General features: G+C 40.2%; 1 protein-coding gene across 1 annotated transcript; it reads left to right on the top strand.

Annotated features, from left to right (window-relative positions):
- The first annotated feature begins 546 nt into the window (after positions 1-546).
- Positions 547-2,624, top strand: LOC311042024 (uncharacterized protein). Its single transcript, XM_084052528.1, has 3 exons — positions 547-662; positions 1,702-1,841; positions 2,138-2,624. The coding sequence occupies exons 1-3, from the start codon at positions 554-556 to the stop codon at positions 2,357-2,359; spliced, it is 471 nt and encodes a 156-aa protein (XP_083908654.1). The 5' UTR covers positions 547-553; the 3' UTR covers positions 2,360-2,624.
- The last annotated feature ends 13,216 nt before the right edge of the window (positions 2,625-15,840 follow it).

The raw sequence follows: 15,840 nt of genomic DNA, 5'->3' as shown, positions 1-15,840 counted from the left end.
ATAAGCGGGATCCTGTTCAATGAGGAAATTATACTACTACTGCTACATTTGTGTATTAAAAAAAGTGTGTATAATATGAATTTGATAATGGATGTTGGGTGTAGGTGGGATAGTGGAGAGAAGAGAGACATGGAGGTGTATTTGACATTCAAATCAGCTTATTTAAAAATAATAGTTAGGACTCAGGAGATCTGAACTGGTGCGCCTCCACGAGAGCAGCTAAAGTCAAGCTACAGCAGCGATGCACCAGCACCGCACATTCTCTATTGAAGGTAAATACGTGTGCTAGATGTTATGGGCTACCAGCCTACCACCCCTCTGGCACAATTAGATTTCTTCTTTTTTTTTGTGAGAAACTAATGGGATGAATTTGTTTTGAAATCCCACTGGATTACTCTCTGTGAAAAGTGGATGATGATGACGATGATGATGACGACATTTTCATTAGGCCTATGGGATTTATTTGCACACACTACATCATTATTCATAGAGCCTACATTATTTGTGGTTGTCTGAAGTTGCTGATGTCTTGTTCTCAGCTACATCTTCAGAGATGCAGAACGAACGGTGGATCAAGAACAAGGACGACTATGTTCTAGTTCTACAGGATGGAGAACAGTTATGTTATGAACAGCGATCCAACAGTCAGTTGTCGTCATCTGGTAAGATTCCAGCATCTGGACAGTGCTTTATTCATATTTTGATTCAAACGCCTTCTGCTGAGTACAGGAATTGACCATATTGATTAAAATAAGTCTCTTTTTTTGCCAGTGCACCCCTATCCAATACCCAGGTCCTCTACATCCAATTAACATGTTTCTGCTCTGAAAATGTGTGTTTATTATTTAAATATTTATGTGTTGCTCATATCATTTTAAAAACATATTATTTAACGCTGCATAACGCTGTTGGACTGATCATATGAAACTTTGCATGCACATTCCCGATAGGCTCTGTGCATGACCTTTTCCAGAAGGTGGCATTTCCGTTTCCTGTTCACTTTTTCATAGCTTTGTTTGATCGTCTCAGCAACAGACTTGAACTGGACACATAACACCTTCATAATGTGTTTCCACAATTTATCAGTTAATGTTTGCAAAGTAAAATAGTAACTGAAGCTGTCACATGATTGTAGTGGAGTTAAAAGGACAATATTTGCCTCCGATATGCAGTAGAGTAGAAGTATAAAGTATCATAGACCCCTGGGGCACCTGGTCGCCAGAGAAAACGTTGGCCCTGTATGTTTCTGAAAAGCACAAGAAGTGTTGAAACTGGACGTTTTTAATCCCAGAAAAACGTTGCGTGTCAACATCTAGATTGGCCCATGTTGACTTAATTCTAGATAGAAAGAATTACATCCAAAGTATATAACTAACCCTAAACCTAACCCTGAACCTATGCCCAATCCGTGGCCATGACATTGAATGCAATGTGTCAGTGGTTTGCACAAACATAGCACAATGGTAATGTTTCTTCTCTGGCGATTGGGTTGCCTGGGGGACCCTGGTCAACTGAAGGTATATAGGTTTTAAGTGGTTAATGCTGCTTAGCAATATATTGTAAAGTGGCTGCTCAAACCTATTTAACATTTATTTTTGCCAATTTGTCATAATATTTTGTATTTTCATATTGTTTGCAATACTGTAAATCACTGCTGTGCTGTAAAATATTTATTGTTTTTGTTTCCCTTTTCTTTTTTAGACTGTGTATTCAGAATCAAGAACTACAAAGCACCAAAATATAAGGAGTGGGGGAGGGTAGTAATACTCTACGCCACCAAAGATGACAAATACAAAGTCGTGTGCTGTGATGACCAAGGTGAACTCAAAGTGGAAAGCCTGGTGAGTGTGCAGCACTGCTCAGCACTGCAACTCTAAACACATTCACATCTTTCTTTCTTTTCTTTGGAAGGTTATTATCTTTTAGTAGTGTGGGGCTTAAATAGTGGTGTCAGTGATGGTAGCAAAATGTCCCTGAAACACAAAAATGCTTTAATTAAATAGACATTATAAAATAATTATTATAATAATAATGATAATAATACATTTATAAAGCACTTATTGAAACGTTACAAATTGCTTTACAGAAAACTGAAATATCATATTAATAGTTCTCTTCTTTTCCTATGATTCTGTAGGACAGTCTTCCAAATGAAATTGGTGATGATGGAGGCACGTTTTTGATCTTGAGGTCCGTGACGGGAATTTGGAACACCTACAACTTTGTGCCATTTCTTTATCGCTCCCACATCTTGGGATTTGATTATATTGCTAACGACTCTCCGATCCGACTGGTCGCGCTTCCACAGAAAGATGGAGTAGATGAATGTACTCACGTGTCTCTGTATGAGAAACTGTAATGATCAAGGCAACATACATTCCCAAAATGCATTTCAGACCAATAACCCATGTCGCAAATACCGCCATCTTGGATATCCCGAACTGCATTATGGGTATGCACAAAGCCTTATGGGTGTAATAAGTTCCACCCGCATCTCAGCCGCTTTGATAGGCTTTGGCTGTAGTGCGATGACGGCAGGATGACACAGGCGGACGATCAATTCAGTAATTTAATTTGTTTGTCAGTTAAGGCAGTATTTATTAGACAGTGATATTGTTGTGTCAAATGCATTTAAAAAATCACACCCTGTGTGAAGGAAGCGGTGTCTTTGATGAGTTTATTTAATTGGGCTATATATGAACTAGAGAAACAATGTTAAATCCCTGTAAATTTATTCCAAAAATGTGTTGTACTAAACTCTTCCTCCTGGTGGCTGCACACTGTGTGTGTGTGTGTGTGTGTGTGTGTGTGTGTGTGTGTGTGTGTGTGTGTGTGTGTGTGTGTGTGTGTGTGTGTGTGTGTGTGTGTGTGTGTGTGTGTGTGTGTGTGTGTGTGTGTGCAATCAGCGGCAGCTGTTGAGGTCAAGCTGAGGTCGTGCTCAAACAGACACACAGACAAAGTCAAATGTAGAGCGGTTGGCACCGCTAAAAAGGATTTAGTTGCCCGTTGCTGTGCAGCATGTGTTTTAAATCTTCAACCTAAGGCTACACCAAAAGAATATGATAAAGAAATACAGAAGCAGAGCCGGTCCGGTTGCAGATTGGCTATTTTCAAACATTTTAGTACTTTTACTTTTGGTACTTTAAGTATATTTTGATGGCAAAAATACTGTACTTTTACTGAAGACATCCAGGTAACATTTTGAACACATGCCTATTAATTAGAGTATTTTCATATTGTGGTATTGATACTTTTACTTAAGTAAAATATCTGAGTACTTCTCAGTAAGACAGTAATAGGCATGATACTAAAAACAAAAATATATGCAAACGAAATGGCTCCTCTTTTCACTTGAATGCAGTATGAACAAATTTAAAAAAAAAAAACATTTGTTGAGGTCATTTCTGAGTACAGCAAAATATGCTAATAGAGAATGAATGTTGCTTTCCTATCACTGCTCCTTATGTATATCTCTGTTACTATATCTGCTGCTATTTTACCTGTCTCATTCCATTACTCTTTGTTCTAACCATGCACCTTAATTTATGTATATATTTTACTCTACGCATATCAGGTCTGTTTTTTTTTTTGCACCTGTAAACCTGTGATGTGACAATAAAGAAGTCGAATTTGAAGAAGTTGATTCTTTTTTTGACATTTTCGACATCAAACTCAGCGTGTGTTACCAATGACCCGGGGAAGTGTTGTGCCGAGTGGGAATTCGGTCGGACCAGCAGTTGTCCAGATCCAAAAATCCACTTCTGTCTGTCGCTGTCTGTGTTAGTGTGTAGTGGGGTGCAGGCATCAGCTTCCTTGATTGGCCAACCCAATATATCGGCTTCACGGATTGGCCAAGATTTGCATCATGTTTGTGCCGCTGCACCATTATAAGTGGAAGCTTGACTTTAACATGTTATATCACATTGTTAATCACCATCACAATAGTGGTCGGGGGAAATCACATTTATACATTCTTCGATAAATCAAAAAATTCAGCCCTACTTTTTATTTTATTTTATTTTTGGTGATATGTTTCCACTTCATACTGTATGTTGCTATCATCACAATCAACCCATCTCCAAAATGATATCAAATTAAGTTTGGCCCATTATTTGCTAGTAAAGCAAACACTTTCATGACTAATCCAATAACTAATTATATATTACTTTTGAGTACAGTACCTAAAATCAGTATCAACTGTAATCATGGTCAACAGTTACTATTCATTATCTATCATCTTTGCTATTACTGATTATGATTATGTCAGCTATTCAGATCGATTCATGCTGGTCTGATGAATCATTCTGTCAAATTCTAAATTCTAATATTTACACTGTGGGGAGACTATAGCCTCATTTTCAGAGGTGATTTCAACTTCGAGACCAGATCTTCTGCATCCGACAGGAAAGAGAAATTAACCTGTTATACTCATGGACTCAAAAATATGGATATAGGCTACCTGTCATTCCCCAACTATTAAATTAGGAATGTATCCTGTATTATATTCTTGTGAACATTGAGGAAATGAAAGCGCCATACTGTAGAATCGATTTCAGAAAACATTTTTGTTTTTCCACACAGCTGTAGGCAAAGAATGGCCATCAGACTGCAAAGACAAAGATGCCATGAGGTCAAGAGTCCAGGAGAACAATTTGAGTAAAACAAGCGAGAACACGACAGGGTCCCTCTGTTCCATTGTCTCCTCCCTGAGAACACAAGCCTATGCATCATCATTAGCCTATAAGTCAAACTAAAGTCGGGGGAAAAACAACAACTGTAACTTATTCTGGTACTTTTATTTCTGGGAACTCATCATCTGTAGCGTTTCCCTGGCTCCTGATGGCTGGCAGGACGTGGGATACATTGACCCCCGCACTCACTTTATCCCTGCAACCACTGGGGTCATCAATATGTCCATACACGGACAAATGTGTCCGTGGCAAGACTTGTCCTTGTCCATGGCAAATTTTTGATTTTGTTTTGACACATAATGTTCTTATTTTGAACATAACACCGAATTACTGAATGTCTCAGTCTCCAGGTTTTCAGAATATGTATGACACTGATTTACTATGACACTATGGCACATTAGGAGTCCACCAGTATAGTGGTTCTCTAACTTTTTTATTTTCAAGGACCCCCTAACTCTGAGAGTGTACAAATGGAACCAAATGGACCCATAAAGACCTATAATGGTCCACTTGACCACCTTCAAATAACCCCGAAGGTCCCTCAACCCACTTCGAGGACGACAGCACTAGTAGTGTGCTCTGTTTCTGGTCATATTTGTACTGTACTGTATGTCCATGGCAAAAAAACTTTATACAAACATTTCCACCACAAGCCAGCATGGCGATGAACCCTGCCTGCAACCAACAGAGGTTGTTGGAACAAGACAGAATTATTCCCCTTTCCTATGTGTCTATGGGTGAATTGAGATGCATTGCTACAGTACAACATTTTTAACTAATTTTGATTGATTGGCGTTTTTGACAAAAATACATATACTGTACATGAACATGCTCATCAAACTATGAACCTGGATGGTGTGCCTGGAGTTCAAAAAAGACAGAGACAAGACAGGATTAATTCTGCCCCTTATAGTTGTTTCTATGGGTGAATTGAGATTGATAGCTAGTTCATAGTTTTCATCTATGAACCTGGCCTGGCCTGGATGAGTCATTCACATTCACACGTACATGTCCTTCTTTACCCCTTTCGCCACAACCTGGATTACAACAGGGCCTCTTATTATTTCTGTCAGATCTCACTAAATGAGAGCTTTGTGATAGCAATTCTCCACATGTGGTTGAGCTCAACCTCTAGAGGTCACCACAACACAGTATATCATCTCTAGTCTAGATAGAACTTTAGTCTTTCTTTCTGTCAGACAGACAGACAGACAGACAGACAGCCAAAGGGTTCTCATGACCTGGCTGCAATAGATCACCTAATCATGTCAGCCAATACAACAGCCATGCACACTCTCATAACCTTAAACTCAAGGCATACATGTAGATTCACATAAGCCTTTAACCACTTTCACTCTGGCGTCCCTATTTCAGGTATGTCATTACTCATTATAGGCAAACATTTTCTAAAATATTTTTAATTTTTTTATGTTGACATTTTTCAGTTTTTTTTATATATATATCCCCCCCCCCCCCAAAAAAAAGGTCATTATAATGCCAACTTGTCTTAACAATGCCAATAATGCCAACTTAATGCCAACTTGTTTAACAATGGCCACTTCTTTAATAGGCTACTAGTCTCTACATCAACAAGCTTTGGTAGGTACTGTGAAGAGGTGTGTGTGTGGGTGTGCATGCACAGTGCACATCCATGCATGTCATGGAAAATTGCCAATGTTGCCAAATTGCCATGGCCATTGCCAATCCATGATAAGGTAGCAGCACTAACTCGAGGGGGTGAAGAGGGACAGTCAACAAGAGAGACAGAGAGAGAGAGGGAGTGAGCGAAGGAGAGAGATGTTTTCTCCTGTATTTAAATATAAAAAACATGGGCTGGGTTGGGTTTTAGCACCCGTGAGCACGAGCATAAATCGGGGTCTTGGCTGCTTATAGGCCTACTCAGAGCCGTATAAGAGAGAGTCGCGTCACGCTTTGATCTCGCCGCAAAGCGGGCTGCTATGGGCTGTAGTTCCAAACATTGGAACTTCCTCATTGAGATAGACAGAACATTTCCGCATTCCATTCTTACAATGAGAGTCAACGCTAGTGTCGTCGCTCTCATAGTTATACCACACTAGCCCTACTCATACTGGGTTAGGGTATTTCTTGTTTATGGACACTTGAACTACTTACAGAGGTCCTGTAGCCACTCAGATGGCTGTAGCAGCATAGCAGTCATCAGCTCCTCAGTCTACGTGCTGTTGTTCCTTTTCCTGCAAGACAAAGCAGCGTCTGTGAGTATGGCTACGTTTGATTATGCGTAATGGCAAATTATGTTGTGTTGTTTTGTATTTGCACAGTTTTTTTGTGCTAGCCTAGCTCTTGTACTGTCTGTCTAAGCTATGTGTGTAGTATTAGTAGCCTAGCCCAGTGGAAACGTTTTTTAAATGTATTTAAATTTATTATTTTTAAATTTAGAGTAGCCAATTATTTGTTACCCCTTTTTCTCCCCAATGTAGTCGTTATGCCAATTGATTCCTCCTCACACACATTTCTGTGTTGTCACTGCTTTTGTATCCTACTGACTCACCTGCCAGTGAGGAGCCCCCACCAGGAGGACGTAGAGCCTTCGTCCTACTCCTCCCGCCCAACACTCCCCGCTGACAGGTGCCGCCCCAGCCCGTAGGAGTACAGGCAATGACCGATATCACCCTGCCCGCCCGGCTTCCCTCCCCCAAACACGGGCCAATTGTGTTCATGTAGACACTCGACAAAACTTGTTTTTGACCCCTGCAAATTACTTTTTCATCCAATGCACCCCTGAACGACGTTGTTAATTTTTTTAACCTTATGTCATATAACGGCACGTACAAATTCAAATCTTGAGAGAATATCCGTTTTCCATTTGAAATAACATTATACTTTAACCACATTTAACCACTTGAATCCCAGCATCCCTATTCTGGGGGGAACATCCGCCAAAAATAGCCGATCTCTGTGATCGCGAACTAGGCGTCACGCCTTAGTAGAGAGGAACCCATGTCCATTTTACTAAGTATAGAGGGTTTAAGTGGTTAAGTGATATTGGTAAATTCCACATTTTATCTATCGTAAGTACGTATTCTGGGCACTCCTGGACTTGCGTCACGGCACACACAAACCCTGGCCTAGCCTACACAGTAACTCTGAAAATGGCTGTATTGTGCTTAAAGTTTCCCAAAGTTATCAGTAAAAAAAACAAGATCAACACCCTTGCCGTGACGTTTTGGGGAGGGATTAACTGTGGGATAGCTAGCCTCATCTGGTCTATACATTATAATTCTTTACAAAAGGTGTCACGGTGGTCCACACTGCCCACCATAAAGTCTGTTTCTGAGTATGAGAGCTCCTGTAACACCTTAATTTCCTACAATAAAGTACCTACAGTATACATAAAGGAACACCAGCTCAGTGGCCTTATGGTTAGAGTGTCCGCCCTGAGACGGGGAGGTCGAGGTTCGATCCCCGGCCGGGTCATACCAAAGACTCTAATAATGGGACCCAGTGCCTCCCTGCTTGGGGAGGCACTGGGCACCTTGATGTGCCCTTGGGCACCTTGATGTGCCCTTGAGGCACATCAAGGGTCGGCCGCACGCTAAGGAAACAGGAGATAGGCTCCTGCCCTATGGGCCTCAGGGCACGGCAAGGCTTACTTACCTAAAGGAACAGCGCCCTAGTGTAAAGAATTCTCAGAAACAGCCTCATATGTGTCACTCAAAACCGCACTTGTCATCTTCAACAACAAGTTGCCCACTGCACTATACATGTAGACCACAGCGGCAAAGCCACAGCGGCTGTCAGTATGCAAGTCATGTCTGACATAGCCTGGTTCCAGACGAATCTGTCACGCGAGGCTATGTGTGAAAGCCCTGTAACAGGAAATGTGTTTTCATACATAGCCATTCAACATTCAACTGTCAGGAGCATTGACATAAAGGGGTACACAGTGCGTTGACCCAGTGACGCCAGTCAGTCATCAGCTCCTCAGTCTACGTGTTGTTGTTCATTTTCCTGCAAGCTAAGTCTGTGAGTATGGTTACGTTTGATAACGCGTAATGGCAAATTATTTTGTGTTGTTTTGTATTTGCACTGTTTTTTTTTGTGCTAGCCTAGCTCTTGTACTGTCTGTCCATGTAGTATGTGTGTAGTATTAGTAGCCCAACCCAGCGGAAACTTTTTTTTTTGACTCAGGACACCCCTGTAAATGACCTTTTCATCCAAAGCACCCCCAAACAAAGTTGTTTTTTAGAACCGTATGTATTACGCCACGTAATTAAATATGTAAATCTTTCCCTCTAATATACAGTATGTCACGAGGAAAACTTGAGAGTATATCTGTTCTCCATTAGAACAGATTGAAAATAACTTCATACTTTAACCACTTGAATCCCAGCATCCCTATTAGGGAACATCCGCCAAAAATAGTCAATCTACACGCTCAGAACACATCACAAAGTGACGCCTTCTGAGCTTGTAGATCGTCTACAAGGGATTTAGTGTAGATTGAAAAAGAACACACCAAGTAAAGTGCAACTCAGGTCCATTTTACTAAGTATAGAGGGCTTAAGTGGTTAAACTGAAGTGATATTGGTAAATTCCACATTTTATCTACCGTAAGTACGTATTCTGGGCACTCCTGGACTTGCGTCACGGCACACACTTTGAGAAACCCTGGCCTAGCCTACACAGTAACTCTGAAACTGGCTGTATTGTGCTCAAAGTTTCCCAAAGTTATCAGTAAAAAGCTTTAAGATCAACACCCTTGCTGTGCAGTTTTGGGCAGTGAGTAACTGTTGGGATAGCTACAGTAGCATTATTTGGTCTATACATTATAATTTTAACAAAAGGTGTCGTGGTAGTCCACGCCATAAAGTTTGTTTTTGTTTCTGAGTATGAGAGCTGCTGTAAAACCTTCATTTCCCCTTGGGGATGAATAAAGCAGTGGTGGAAAAAGTACTCAAATGTTTTACTTAAGTAAAAGTATCAATACTGCGAAAGTAAAAGTCCGGAATTAAAAATGTACTTGAGTAAAGTACTAGTATCTTTAATAGTAGTAAGAGTATTAGTATCAAAATGTACTTAAAAGTACCAAAAGTCGAAAGTACTCATTATGCAGAATGTCCCATTTCACAAGTTCTCAAATGTATAATGTATAATGTATTTGAAAATAGCAGACCTACAAACTCACAATGCATAGCTTGTAGATCGTCAAAATCTACAAGTAACTAGTAACTAAAGTTTTCAAATAATTCTAGTGGAATAAATTACAATATTTGCCTCTCAGATGTAGTGGAGTAGAAGTAAAAGTATTGGAAATTGGAAATACTCATTTCGTGGGAAACTCTGTGAGAGTGTGTGTGGGCGGGGGGGGGGTGGGGGGCTGTGGGCAGAAGAGTGTATGCACGGCTGGTGTCAATACAGTGTGGTAAATGACACCATTTCAAATATTCAGAATCAATAACAAATGTATTTCCGACAACACTAAATCTGATGGCTGCACACACTAGGAGTGAGTATAACCAATGCCCAGAGGGTATACTTATGTGTATACCCTCCACTACAACACTGTCTGTATGCAAAACTGTTTCAACAGGAAATTGAGCTTTCCTGAGCATAGCAGACACTACATTTGTTGTGACCTTTAAGGCTTCTGTCGTGTCAATAAGCGGGATCCTGTTCAATGATACTACTACTGCTACATTTGTGTATTAAAAAAAGTGTGTATAATATGAATTTCATAATGGATGTTGGGTGTAGGTGGGATAGTGGAGAGACATGGAGGTGTATTTGACATTCAAATCTGCTTATTTAAAAATAATAGTCAGGACTCAGGAGATCTGAACTGGTGCGCCTCCGCGAGAGCAAAGTCAACCTACAACAGCGATGCACCGCACATTCTCTATTGAAATACGTAAAGGTAAAAACGTGTGCTAGATGTACCCCGCCCCTTTGGCACAATTAGATTTCTTGATTTTGTTTGTTTTTGTTTTTTTGTGATTAACTAATGGGATGAATTTGCTTTGAAATCCCACTGGATTACTCTCTGTGAAAAGCAAATGAATGGTGGATCAAGAACAAGGACAACGACTTTCTAGTTCTACGGGATGGAGAACAGTTATGTTTTGAACAACTAAACAACAGTCAGCTTTCATCTGGTAAGATTTCAGCACCTGGACAGTGCTACATTCATATTTTGATTCAAATGCCTTCTGCAGTGTACAGGAATTGACCATACTGACAAAAATGTGTCTTTTTGAGCCGGTGCACCCCTATCCAATACCCAGGTCCTCTACACCCAATTAACATTTTGGCAAAGTTTCTGCTCTGAATATTTAAATATGTATGTGTTGCTCATATCATTTTAAAAATGTATAATTTAACGCTGAATAACGCTGTTGGACAGATCATATGAAACTTTGCACGCACATTCCTAATAGGCTCTGAGTCTGTGCATGACGTTAGTTCCCTTTTCGAGAAGGTGGCATTTCCGTTTCCTGTTCCGAGTCACTTTCTCATAGCTTTGTTTAATTGGCTAACAGAATTTAACTGGACACACGATACCTTCATAATGTGTTTTCACAATTTATCAGTTCATGTTTGCAAAGTATAGTAACTATAGCTGTCACATAACTGTAGCGAAAATTGACAACATTTGCCTCCGATATGTAGTAAAGTAGAAGTAAAGAACAGGAGAACTGTTGCGCCTTTCTTTGTCCTTTTGGTGAAGATTAACTGCAGGTGCGGTGGTCTCGAAAAACATAAAGGTAAACTGACAGAAGGAGACTCACTCACTGCATGGAGGTTAAGGAAAACTCCTTAGACAAGACTTCAAGAAAAAATGTTTTTCTTGATTTTGAGATGCCCATAATGTGCTTGGTGCTCAGTGGATGAAAAAGCAAACGTTTGAGTCCTCCCAGGACCCCCAGGACCTTCGCAATCTATAAGATTATAACACCTGCCTTGTGTCAGTTTACCCGTAGAGTAGAAGTATAAAGTATCATAAACCCTGGGGCACCTGGTCGCCAGAGAAAAACGTTGGCCCTGTATGTTTCTGCAAAGAACAAAAAACCTTGAACCTTATCTTTTGTTTTTTTTAGACTGTGCATTCGGAATCCAGACCTACAGAAGAACAAAACATGATGAGATGGGGAGGGTAGTAATACTCTACACCATCAAAGATGGCAAATACAAAGTCGTGGGCTGTGATCACCAAGGTGAAGTTAAAGTGGAAAGCCGGGTGAGTGTGCAGCAATGCTCAGCACTGCTCAGACACACAGTTGTGTCTAAACTCTAAATCCATTCACATCTTTCTTTCTTTTTTTGGAAGGTTATTATCTTTTAGTAGAGTGAGGCTTAAATATTGGTGTCAGTGATGGTAGCAAACTGTCCCTGAAACACGAAAATGCTTTCATAGACATTATAAAACAATAATAATACAATCATAAAGCACTTATTAAAACAAAGTTACAAATTGCTTTACAGAAAACTGAAATATTCTCATATTTATAGGTTTCTATCTTTCTTCTTTTCGTATGATTCTGTAGGACTGTCTTCCAAATGAAAGTGGGGATAATGGAGACACGTTTTCGTTCTTCTTGAGGGAAGTCGGGAGAAGTTGCAAAATCTACAACTTTGTGCCATTTCTTTGTCGCTCCCACGTCTTGGCATTTGATGATGGCGACTCTCCGATCAAAATGGTCACGCATGCACAGACAGATTTAGTAGATGAATGTACTAACATGTCTGTAGAAACATGTCCGGCAAGGCGGCAACAGAGAACAAACCCCAACATGGGATCTCGCTGATTATTGAGTGAGTCAGCAGAACTTCAATTTACTATTTTATTTATGATCAAATATAGATTTTTACTTTACGCATATCAGTCATATCTGACATATCTGATCTGGGGTTTTTACACCTGTAAACCTGTGATGTGACAATAAAGAAGCTCTTTTTGGATCATTCTGACATCCAGGGTAGAATTTAAACCCGCACAATTCCTAAAATTGCTAAAATTAGACAGACCAATCCACAGAAATGTCAGCGCCAATACTCCACTCTGCAGAATGAAAATAAAGCTGTGCCATCTATCTATTCATTCTGGAAAGCTGTCTCTGTCTGTCTGTATGTTTTTTGAATTGTATTTATTTGCACACACACAAACAAACAAAAAGCATCTGCCCCCAGCATAATCCAGGCACCGTCCGACTGATGGACATCAAACTCGGCATGTGTCACCACAATGACCTGGGGAAGTGTTGTGCCGAGTGGGAATTTTGATCGGACCAGCAGTTGTCCAGATCCCAAAATCCACGTATGTCTGTCGCTGTCTGTGTTAGCTGCAGTTTACAGGTCTGTACAGAAAACGGGTGTCGTTTCCAGATGTTGTGAGAGAAATAAGCAGCCATTTCTATGAAAACAAGCCCCAAATTGGCGACTAGGCTGCATTAGCAGGCTGCATTAGCAATTAACATTGGCTATTTGAAATTAGCCGATCTACAAGCTCACAGTGAGCTTGTAGTTGTATCTGCTATTTTCAAAAAGATCTATATTTGATATATCTATCTATGTATATCTATCTATCTATCTATCTATCTATCTATCTATCTATCTATCTATATATATCTATATATATATATTATTTCACTATTTCTTTTCAAGATCTTTTTGAAAATAGCAGATCTACAAGCTCACTGTGAGCTTGTAGATCGGCTATTTTCACCATATGTATTTATTAATTCAGATGGGGGTCTGCGAAGAAATACAATAATTTGACATGCATGTTTGAGGACTGTTTAAACAATGATACAATCAAAAATCTAAAAAGTAACTGACACTTTAAAAACAAGCCCAAAAACACGCAACACGCAACAACCAATATTTACAAGGAACAACTTTACAGGAAGAACCCAAAGCCCAAAGTCGCTTATAATAAGCGGACATGGCAACCCACAGATCAGCTGCCTACCCTACAGCGTTTTCAATCAGTGGTGCGTCATCATCTAAAAGCAAAAGAAAAAGTGAAAACGCAACGACACTTTGACGTTTTCACTAGAGATCTAAACGTGGCCTAGTGTGTAGGGGGTTGCAGGCATCAGTTTCCTTGATTGGCCCACACAACATATCTTGTTGTGTGGGCCAATATATCTAATATCTAAGATATTTTTGGGTCTTTTTCTGCCTTTATTGATAGGAACAGTAGACTGACAGTCTACCGTCAGTCTACTGGGGAGAGAGATGGGGGGTGACACGAAGCAAAGGTCGTCATAGGATCCCGTGACACGCTGTCAGGCGATTACCAGCCTAGGTGCCCAGGCGGTTACGCCAACCATCCAGGCCTCATGATGAATTGATGAATCATTATTCTGTCAAATTCTAAATTCTAATATTTACACTGTGGGGAGCCTCATTTTCAGAGAAGATTTCAACTTCAAGACCAGATCTTCTGCTTCAGACAGGAAAAAGAAAAAAAACTGTTATACTCATGGACTCAAAAATATGGATATAGGCTACCTGTCATTCCCCAACTATTAATTTAGGAATGTATCCTGTATTATATTCATGTGAAAATTGAGGAAATTAAAGTGCCATAGAATCGATGTTAGAAAACATTTTAGTTTTTCCGCACAGCTGTAGGCAAAGAATAACCATCAGACTGCAAAGACAAAGATGCCATGAGGTCAAGAGTCCAGGAGAACAATTTGAGTAAAACAAGCGAGAACACGACAGGGTCCCTCTGTTCCATTGACTCCTCCCTGAGAACACAAGCCTATGTGCATCATCATTAGCCTATCAGTCAAACTAAAGTCGGGGGAAAAACAACAAGTGTATCTTATTCTGGTAATTTTATTTCTGGGAACTCATCATCTGTGGTGTTTCCCTGGCTCCTGATGGCTTGCAGGATGTGGGATACATTGGCCCCCGCACTCACTTTATCCCTGCAACCAGGGGTCATCAATATGTCCATACACGGACAAATGTGTCCGTGGCAAGACTTGTCCTTATCCATGGCAAATTTTAGATTTTGTTTTGACACATAATGTTCTTATTTTGATCATAACACATAATTACTGAATGTCTCAGTCTCCAGGTTTTCTTCAGAATATGTGTGACACTGATTTACTATGACACTATGGCACACAAGGAGTCCACCAGTACAGTGGTTCTCTAACTTTTTTTTCATTTTCAAGGATCCCCTAATTCTGAGAGTGTACAAATGGAACCATACGGGTCCATTTGGTTCTATTTTTACACTCTCAGAGTTACAGACCTATAATGGTCCATTTGACCATCTTCAAATAACCCCGAAGGTCCCTCAACCCACTTTGAGGACCACAGCACTAGTAGTATACATATAGGGCTAACTCTGTTTCTGGTCATATTTGTACTGTATGTCCATGGCAAAAATATAATCTTTACAAACATTTCCACCACAAGCCAGCATGGCGATGAACCCTGCCTGCAACCAACAGAGGCTGTTGGAACAAGACAGAATTATTCCCCTCTCCTATCTGTCTATGTGTCTATGGGTGTATTGAGATGCATTGCTACATCGTTTTTAACAATTTTTGATTGATTGGCGTTTTTGACAATACATATACTGTACATGAACATGCTCATCAAACTATGAACCTGGATGATGTGTCTGGAGTTCAGAAAAGACAAAAACAAGACAGGATCAATTCTCCCCCTTATAGTTGTTTCTATGGGTGAATTGAGATTGATAGCTAGTTCATAGTTTTCATCTATGAACCTGGCTGTACCTGGATGAGTCATTCACATTCACACGTACTGTACATGTCCTTCTTTACCCCTTTCGCCACAACCTGGATTACAACAGGGCCTCTTATTATTTCTGTCAGATATCACTAAATGAGAGCTTTGTGATAATACTCCACATGTGGTTGAGCTCAACCTCTAGAGGTCACCACAACACAGTATATCATCTCTAGTCTAGACAGAACTTTAGTCTTTCTTTCTGTCAGACAGACAGACAGACAGACAGCCCAAAGGGCTCTCATGACCTGGCTGCAATAGATCACCTAATCATGTCAGCCAATATACGACACTCTCATGCACACTCTCATAACCTTAAACACAAGGCATACATGTAGATTCACATAAGCCTTTAACCACTTTCACTCTGGCGTCCCTATTTCAGGTGTCAGAT

The sequence above is a fragment of the Gymnoscopelus microlampas genome, assembly GCF_963454915.1.
Source record: "Gymnoscopelus microlampas genome assembly, chromosome: 3".
NCBI lineage: Eukaryota > Metazoa > Chordata > Actinopteri > Myctophiformes > Myctophidae > Gymnoscopelus > Gymnoscopelus microlampas.
The sequence above is the reverse complement of the archived record's forward strand: the minus strand, read 5'-3'. Positions and strand labels throughout refer to the sequence as shown.